General features: G+C 55.2%; 1 protein-coding gene across 1 annotated transcript; it reads right to left on the bottom strand.

The window, feature by feature from the left end:
* Nucleotides 1-8,229, bottom strand: Slc35e4 (solute carrier family 35 member E4). Its single transcript, XM_036201651.1, has 2 exons — nucleotides 6,064-8,229; nucleotides 1-964 (listed from the first exon to the last, which is right to left on the bottom strand). The coding sequence occupies exons 1-2, from the start codon at nucleotides 6,680-6,682 to the stop codon at nucleotides 531-533; spliced, it is 1,053 nt and encodes a 350-aa protein (XP_036057544.1). The 5' UTR covers nucleotides 6,683-8,229; the 3' UTR covers nucleotides 1-530.
* Nucleotides 8,230-9,697: the final 1,468 nt, after the last annotated feature.

Genomic DNA, 9,697 nt, shown 5'->3' with positions numbered 1-9,697 from the left:
TCCAAGCAAAAAATAGTTTATTTGAGGATGGAAGATCCAAATCCAGAGGAGGAGGCACCAGAGTGGGGCTGCAGTCGCGACCTGAAGTTGGCACAGACTACCCCAAGTTTTTTGGGGAGCCCAGCAATGAAGGCAGAAGCCTTCTCTGGTGTCCCTCGCGGCCTCCCCCACTGGAGGAAGGATTGTGTAACCGCTGGGCATTGTCTTCATCATCACACATTGAGGCTTTCTAAGTTTGCCCAGCCATTGTCATCGTAGTACTTGACACTGATCATGATTCATCTGACAAGCACACGTGCCAGACTTGGACCCACCATCCAGTGGCAGGCCTTGCTCTCACAGGTGAGGCAGGCAGGGATAGGGGGTGGGTCTCTCTGAAAGTGCCTGGCCTCCCAGGCAGCCCTTCCAGAGAGCACCGCCTTTCCCCGGCCTGGCACACATAGCACCCCTCCACTTTCCTCATGGCCATTGGCCATGGTTAGATACAGGCTCGGGCTGTCCAGGTACGGCTCAGGCGCAGCCCCGGGGTCTCAAAGACCTTTGCCAGGCTGGTTCCTGTGCCACAACCTGCAACGGGTAGCCCAAGAGGCCGCGAACTCACAGTTGTGGTAAAGAAACATCCCTGAAAGTGTGAGGGCGATGCCCACGTAGCTGAGGGCGCTGAGGTGGCTGCCGAACAGGAGCCTGGACAGGATGAGGTTGCCCACAACTGTGAGGTTGCCCAGTACGTGGACGGTGAGGGCGGATGTGAGTGCCAGCAAGGAGAAGCTGGCCAGGTTGTAGATCACAGACAAGAAGCAGCTGAGCAGGACACAGGCCCAGAGGCGAGAGTCGGTGGGAGTCAGCGGAGGGGCCACTCCAGCCTCCATCACCAGAGCAGCGCCCGCCAGCAGGCAGAAACTGGGCAGAGAGGTGGCGTACAGCAGAGTCACCGCGTCCAGCCGCTCTTCCTGCAGCAGGGCACCTGCAACCAGGACAGTGGCCGTCATCACCTGGGATGGAGCAGTACCCACTGAGCCAGCCCCATACAGCCCCTCCTCAGTCCTCCTGGAAGCCAGCCCTGATGCTGAGCAGGGCTAGTGGTTCCTGTGGTGAAGTGTCACTTTCAAGTGAGGAGGAGTTAGGCCACTTGTGGACTTGTGTGGACTTGTGACCTGTGCCCGCTCCTCCCTTATAGGTAAACTTTCACAAAGTCCCCATGTACAAAAGCCTTAATATGGGAAATGCTCAGGAAATGTAAGACATAAACTCATCCCTACAGCTCCAGCGGGGAAGCAGGGACTGAGCAGCAGAGGACCCAGTTCTAGCACTTACCAGCTATAGCAGAACAGAGGTGAAGGGGCTGGATGGGAGGGGAGTGCGCAGGGGAGGGGAGGGGAGAAGAGTGGGCAGGGGAGGGGAGGGGGTATGCAGAGGAGGGGAGGAGGGTGTGCAGGGGAGGGGAGGGAGGTGTGCAGGGGAGGGGAGGGGAGTGTGCAGGGGAGGGGAAGGGGTGTGCAGGGGAGTGTGCAGGGGAGGGGAAGGGGTGTGCAGGGGGGAAGGGTGTGCAGGGGAGTGTGCAGGGGAGAGGAAGGGGTGTGCAGGGGAGGGGAAGGGGTGTGCAGGGGAGGGGAAGGGGTGTGCAGGGGAGTGTGCAGGGGAGGGGAAGGGGTGTGCAGGGGAGTGTGCAGGGGAGAGGAAGGGGTGTGCAGGGGAGGGGAAGGGGTGTGCAGGGGAGGGGAAGGGGTGTGCAGGGGGTGCAGGGGAGGGGAGGGGGTTGCAGAGGAGGGGAGGAGGGTGTGCAGGGGAGGGGAGGGAGGTGTGCAGGGGAGGGGAGGGGGTGTGCAGGGGAGTGTGCAGAGGAGGGGAGGGAAGAAGAATAGTTTTGAGTCTGATGCTGAGACGAGGCATCACCCCAGTCACTTAGGACACTGGTTGACAAAGGCCAACAAGGCAGTCTTTGTCGGCCCCTGGCAGCCACTCACTGTTGGTGATTTCAAATCAGGGTGTTTGTTTGCTTTTGTTGTTTTGAGACAAGACCTCATGTAGCCAAGGCTGGCCATGAGCTCTCCATGTAGCTGAGGCTTGCCTTCATCCTCTTGTCCTAACACTGTGTTGTCACCCCCACCCCACCCCCATCACTTTGAAGTGCTAGGATAACAGGTGTGCACCACCACACCTGGCTTGATAATCCGTGTATAATCTAACAACAACAACAACAACAACAACAAACACACAACCTACCAACAGTGGGGCTTGTCAAGAAATACAGAATTCAAAGAAAACCTTTTCGGCTGTCAAGGAGGAAAAGGACCCTATTGCCTGCACAGCATGGCTGACTGCCTATGTGCACACCACATCAAAGGCTGACAGCAGTCTGGGGGAAATGGCAGAGACCAGACCAGCGAGAGCCTTTTCCAGGTCTTCGTAGAGACAAGAATTGGTCCTGGTGCTGGGCCCCGGGATCGCTGTTTCCTGACACACGCTTTCCGAAGAGCCCACAGTGCTTACTCACAGCCCATGCTTAGAACAGGAAATGGCATTTATTCCTCTCTAGGTTCACTCTGCTGTTTGGGCTTGGTTCTCTAGGCAACAGTCTCTCCAGTTCAAGCCTTTCTAGAAATGAACAGCTAGTCAGAATGCCTCCTGCTCGTTCACTCCAAAGTTAGTGCCTGAGGAGCTGTCCAAGACTTGGGCCTTAAAGACACCAATATAGGGCTGGAGAGATGGCTCAGAGGTTAAGAGCACTGGCTGTTCTCCAAAGGTCCTGAGCTCAAGTCCCAGCAACCACATGGTGGCTCACAGCCATCTGTAATGAGATCTGGTGACCTCTTCCTGCCTGCAGGGATACATGCAGGCAGAACACTGTATACATAATAAATAAATTAAAATAAAAAAAAGACACCAATACAGGAAGGGTCTGGTTTCAGGTGGACTTCACCCTCAGGCGTAGCCCCTGCACCTGTCCTGCATCCTGCCCAACCTCTCTCTCCCTGCAGCCTATGAAAGGGCAGTAATTCTTATGGCAGAAGTGACTAACTCCCCAAATATTCGCCTGTTGTGCTGACTCCTCAGTGACCCCACCCTTGCCAGACCATCCACATCGCCCTCTGCTGTTTCCTTCTGGCGCTCAGGACCCAGCCCAGGGTCTCTCCTCACTAAGAAAGCTCTCTACTGCTGAGCTACACAGTCCCGGCCTCTCCAAAGGCATTGTTATTTAGGTTTTTTTGGGGGTGGGGTTGAGACAGGGTCTTTAACATTAAAAAACATTACATCATGTGTATGTACGATGTGTGCATATGTATACCACACGTATGCAATTTGTGTGATGCATGTATATGTGGGATATGTGGAGGTCACAGGACAACTTTCAGGAGCTGGGTCTTTCCTTACACTGTGAGTTCTGAACACCAAGCTCAGGTCATTTGTACAGCAAATGGCTTCATCAGCTAAAACACCTCACTAGGCCTGAGACAAGGGCTGCCCATGTAGCTCATGCTGGCCCAGAACACTCTGTGGCTCCTAGGCTGGCCCATACTAGCCTAGCTGTGTGACACTCCTACCTCAGTTTCTAAAGTGATGGCAATACAGGCATATGCCGCCATGCCAGGCTGAAAAGGTATTTTATGTTCCTGCTTATAGACAGAGCTTGACTTTGTAGCCCCAGCTGGCTTTGAACTCATGATCTTCCTAGGGTATTGCAATTGCAGGCCTGCACCTCCACGCCCACTTCAAAGGCCCTTTCTTGTCAGCATCTGAACACAGTTTATCCCTGCTGCGGACACACAGCAGTGACCTCTTTGTAAACCCTCGCCTCTTGGCCTATTCCCGCTTTGTCTCTTCCCTGGATGTGTGCCAGTCACCTCTGTCTCCGTCTCCTCACGGACAGCACGGGGAGAGACAGCATACACACTCCGTGCACATACTCCGCTCTGGAGCTGGCCCCTATGCTCTGCTCCCGATGACTGCCAGGACTCTCCCACAGCCTGTGCCTCATCCCAGGATGTCTTGCCTGCTCTGTGGCCACCCTTGTGGCTGCACAGCTCCCTCAGCAGCTTTATCGAGCCCACACCACACCTGGGCCTGCCTCGTTCTACACAGCCTCTCTCTTGCCCAAGTACAGCCCTTCACTCTCTGAGGGCCTAAAGGATGAGGACCAAATGAGGTTCTGAAACACGGGTGGGCACAGATGATAACAGGCTCGGCAGGCTGGCACCTCACTTCCCTGCCTGTCTGCCAATGAGGGTAGCACTGCCCCACTCCACGTAGTCCCCTGAGCCTGCAGCTGGCCAAGTGGGAGAGAAGAGGCTGCTGGCTGCCTGAGCTCTCTTTCTGGACTCCTACCCCCTGTTCTCATGGCATCTGCTCTCAGGGAAGAGGGTAGCACTCATGTGAAGTCTACACTCTAGTCTGAATCAGGCCCAAGAGCCTCTAGCAAAAAGAAACATACGCTTTTTAAAACTCCATTCCAAAACCCTGGATCCAGTCCACTCCCCCATCTCAGCTAGGCTCCCGTTTCTGTTAGTGGAACCCCTACCTTCTAAGTGCTCTCTCTAGCCCAAATCCATGCAGCCTAATCAGTTTACCAATCTGACGTCAACTGATATCAAAACCATCAATTAAAGACATCATTTGAATTTCTTCCCTATGCCAGACTCCAGGCCAAGTGCTGAGGACACAGAGATGCCCCAAAGCCTGTCAGGTTGGGAAGCAGATGGATAATCAGTAGCTCTGAATGCCCCGTAGCTGGCGAAGCAGAGGGCACCCGATGCACTCTGTCTAAGAAGCTGAGTCTTGAGAAGGAAGAAGGGAGCTGGCACAAGCCAAGAGGTGGCTTGATGTCAATAACATGCCACCATGAACATGCCTGAATGCCTGACTAGTCATAGCTCTTCCTACAGACAGGAGCTGCCCAGAGCCCAGTATGCGGAGTACGTGGCTCTGGCAGGTGCACTGTGGGCCTGGAAGCTGGTGCCTTCTCTGCTTGGTGTCCCTCCCTGCCCAGGAAGGCCCTACAGGGTCGGGTTTCCCTGAGCCAACTCAAGGCCCAGCTCAGGCCTCAGCTCATGTAACCTGAGGGCTAAAATAGACTGACTGGGCTTTCACCCTGCCCGGGGCCTGGGAAGATGGGGACAGGACCTTTGGGTCCCAGTTGAAGATGCCAGGCAGGCCAAGATGCCAGGCAGGGCCAAGTCCTCCCTTCACCAGGCTGCCCCAGCCATAGCTCAGCACCCCTGGGAACCCCTTCCTTCCCACCCTCCACTCTCCTACTCCTTCCTCGTGTTAAGGTGGAGAGGGCATGACTCAAATACCCCTGCACTGCTCAGACAGGGAGTCAGCCTCCACCCCAGGCATACTGGAACTGGGCGGGGAACTACCCCTGACTTCTGCTCTGAGTCCTGCTGCCCACTCCTGACAGAGCCAGCACCCAGTCACACAGACCGGACTTGGGAGTCCTCGGGAGCCACGTGACCCTGGGCCAATCCTAAACCACTTCGGCAGCAGTTGAGAGGCTGAGACATGAGGACCACAGACTGGAGGCCAGCCTGGGCTTCACAGCAGGACAGCCTCCCCTCCCCACCCCGCCCCCATAAAATACTCTCTTATCAATGCTGTCCCCCACAACCTGATGGGAAATGGACGTGGCTGTGACAGCTGCTGATCAACACGCAGCATCAGGCCTGTCACTGTGGCTCCCAGTAAACGCTTCCCAATCAGCTCCCGGCCTGACAGGTTCATAATCTTAGGAAGCATAGCTTGGACGGCATGGAGTCTGAAGGCCATGTTCAAATATTGCCTCTTGCTCATTACTGGCACAAGGCCCAGGCTGAGCCTCCACACCTGTCAAATGGGGCTACAGTACCTGACTGACCCTAGGAGGATCTGGTGGGGCAAAAGGCTTCTTGAGTTATAGAACACACTTCACCAACTACTGTTATTAACTCAGCTTCTAAGGCTTAAGTCTGAGGCCTGAACTCCCTGAATGCTCCGAGCCTTATCTGCAAAAGGGGATCACTGCCACCCCCTTCACAAGAACATCCCGGCCACACACCCCACCTCCTCAGATGGAGACCAGGTACTCACTCTGTTGAACGGACTTGAAGCCTCGGAGACAGGTGGCCACAAGCAAGAAGCCACAGCCAGCTGGGGGTGCCCGGAGCTCTCCAGCCAGGCTGCATGCAGCTCCCAGGCAGAGCGGGCCCATAGCAGCAAACTGCAGGGGATGATGTCTTCGGCCAAGTAGCAGCGCGGACAAGGCCAGTGTGAACAGTGGTGTGGTAGTGGTGGCCAGTTGTGCTAGGTCCAAGGGTACAGTGCTCAGGCCCACGTTGCCGCAGGCCATGGAGGTACCAAAGGTGAGGCTGAGTAGCAGGACTCTGCCTTGGATGCTGCGGGGCATGGGCCGCCGAGCCCCCCAGTGGCATGCCAGGGCAGCTGCCAGCATGTGCAATGCTGAGAGGAGCAGGGGCCGTCCGAAGCCATGCACTGTGAAGATCCACTTGTTGAGGCTTGACATGCTGGCTCCTGCCAACAGCCACACCAGAGCTGCCACAACCACTCTGGCCCGCGCAGGCTGCCCGAGGATCTGAGGGTTGTCAGGAGGCCACTTGGGGCAGCCATGCTCCCGGGCACTTCCAGCCACAGCCACTGCTTCGGCTGAGGTCATCCTGCCTTCATGGCGCTCCCGTGGGCAGCGGCACATCCGCACCAGTGGGGCTGGGGCAGGAGGCAGGCTTTCCAGGGACTCGCTAGGCCAGGTCCTGATTCCTCAGACAAGAGAGGGTACCGCTTCAAGTGCTAGACCCGAGCCAGCTGATTATTCTAACTTCCTCAGGGCAGAACAGAGGTCGTGGCCGCTGGGATGCCGGACTGCCTGGTACCCACACAGGCCTGGTAAACCTTGGCACCTCTTGTACCCCCTCCACGCCCCGTGCTCACGCGATGCTCTTACACGGAACCCTCTTGGCTTTTTTCCTCTTAGGTCCCTAGACCGTCAGGATGAAGACACTGACTCCGACCTCCTGCGTATTTGGTGCTCAGGCCATGACCAGACAGCGCAAGGGCGATCGCGCTCCGAGCATGGAAGCGAAGGTCGCAGAAGCCGCTGCCCCAGTCCCCGTCGCCTCTGACAGCGCGGGGGGGAAAAAGAGGCGGACAGGCCGGCCGGCACGGATCTGCAAGCTAGGCCTGGTTGCAGTTGCTCTGGCTGCTCCGGCTGCTCTGGCTGCTCTGGCTGCTCTGCGACTCGGCTCCCGAGGTGGATCCGGCAACGTCCAGCGCGGGGTTCCAGTCCGGCCCTGCGTGTTCGCGCTGCTCGGCGCTCCCGACCCCGCCCTCTCCGCGGCTACCGAAGCAGCGCTCCACCCGGAAAGTTGGGCTCAGCCTGGGCCCCGCCCCACGAGGCCCCGCCCCGGAGCCTGGAGGACGTCTAGCTCCTCCCACAGCCTTTGCGCCTCCTCGCTCGGCTTGCGCAGCTGCGAGCAGAGTCCCTTGGTGGCGAGTGTCGGCTGTACCCCGCACAAGCAGGAATCTGGGCGTCTCCAGCACCTAGAGCCTCCCTTAAAGACCGGTATCCAGCGCTAGAAACCGTGGGGGTATGCTGCAGAGCTATCCCAAAGCGGTAGTCAAGAAGCAGGGCGTTGAAGAGGAACCACCTGATCCTAGACCACAAATGTCTCCCGAGACCTTGGGATTCAGCGGAGCTGGACCACGTGGTCCCTTAAGACTGCCTCATCTTGTTCCCCCTCCATTCCCCACCAAGTCTTTTCTCCCCTGCCAGGCCAGGGCGGCGCCCCCCTCTGGGCCAGCAGAAGGGGGAAATGAATCACCAGGGCTAACCACAGCCGTGAGAAGCAGGGTACAGAGGACAGGCATCCATCCCTGGCTAGCCGACCCCCAGTGCTGCTCCCTGGGCACTTCGAGGTGACTCACAGTTGGACTTCCTGGGGCCCACACGACAGAGTCCTGGGCCGAGAGGCAGAGCAGCCGCCACTAAGACCTTGCTCCTGGGTGGTTCTCAGATTTCCCATCCGAAAAATAGATGGTCTCTGAATTCAGGCTAGGGTAAGCAGCTCACCCCAGAGGCCGATTCAAAGTCCAGCTTGTTCCAGGTGATCAAGAATCAAGGCTCATCCTGGAACCTAGCTTCTTTCCAGTCATTGGATTTTGGGGGAAGCTCCCGCTCACCTGGACAGGCACCACCTGGCTCTGTCATCTGTCATAACAAGTCCTGGACTACAACCTGCCTAGAAAAACAAGATCGCAAAGCGGGACTGTGTCGCTTGGCCAGCAGCACCCTCTGGTGGTCATAACCCCGCACGGCCCTAAGTGTTCCAAATCCCTTCACAACCTCAAAGATGAAAATAAGCCAGTCCCACGGGAGACCCGAATCAGACCTCTGTCCTGGATGAACCAGGATCTACATTGTCACACTTGCCTCTGATGAGTCTGATGCCCGTGGGAGCCGCAGATCGCTGCTGAGTAGCCCAAGTTGAAGGAGGACAGGGATTGTAGATGCGGGACTTCCAGGCAAAGGACCAAAATCTGGGTCATCTAGATGATAGTTTCTCCAAGAAGAGTCATGGGAGGGGAACTGAATCAAAGACACACACACACAGACACACACACACACACACACACACACACACAGACACACACACACACACACACACACTTACACACACACAGAGACACACACAGATAAACATACACACACACAGACACACACACTTACACACACACAGATAAACATACACCCACACACATAAACACACACACTTACACACACAGACACACACAGATAAACATACACACACACAGACACACACACACACAGACACACACACAGATAAACATACACCCACACACATAAACACACACACTTACACACACAGACACACACAGATAAACATACACACACACAGACACACACACTTACACACACAGACACACACACAGATAAACATACACCCCCCACACACAGACACAGACACACACACATACACACAGACACACAGACACACACAGACATAACACACACAGACACATACACACACAGACACACACACACAGACACACACACAGACACACACAATACACACATACACACACATACACACACACAGACACACACACATACAGACACATACACATACATACACACACACAGACACACACAGACACACACACTTTTTTTTTTTAAGAGAAGGAATCTGCACTTCCTGTGAGCTATATTCCTCTGGAATTTTTAGTTCATTCTCCACCAAGCTTCTTTCAATCAAAAAGTACTACTTCCAACCGGTGGTAGTATCACACGCTTTTAATCCCAGCCCTCGCCAGGCGGATCTCTGTGAGTTCGAGGCCAGCCTGGTCTACAGAGTGAGATCCAGGACAGGCCGCAAAACTATATGGAGAAACCCTGTCTCGAAAAACCAAAAGAAAAAAAATACTACTTCCAGTTTTAAATTTTTTGTTTATTATTGTGGATAATCTTTCTCCTTTTTTTTCTTTTAATTTTTTTTACTTTGCCTGTGTGAGGTCTTGGAGTTAAAGACATTTGTGAGCTAGTTGGAAACAAGCCTAAGCTAACAGCCAAGCTTTCATAATTAATAAGCAGTTTCTGTGTTGCAATTTGGTGGTCCCATTGAGAAAGGGCTACACCAGTTTATTATTTGTGGCGTGTGCATGTACGGGAGTACTGAGATTGTAAGCATGTATC

The sequence above is a fragment of the Onychomys torridus genome, chromosome 10 (assembly GCF_903995425.1).
Source record: "Onychomys torridus chromosome 10, mOncTor1.1, whole genome shotgun sequence".
In the NCBI taxonomy this organism is placed as follows: domain Eukaryota; kingdom Metazoa; phylum Chordata; class Mammalia; order Rodentia; family Cricetidae; genus Onychomys; species Onychomys torridus.
The sequence above is the reverse complement of the archived record's forward strand: the minus strand, read 5'-3'. Positions and strand labels throughout refer to the sequence as shown.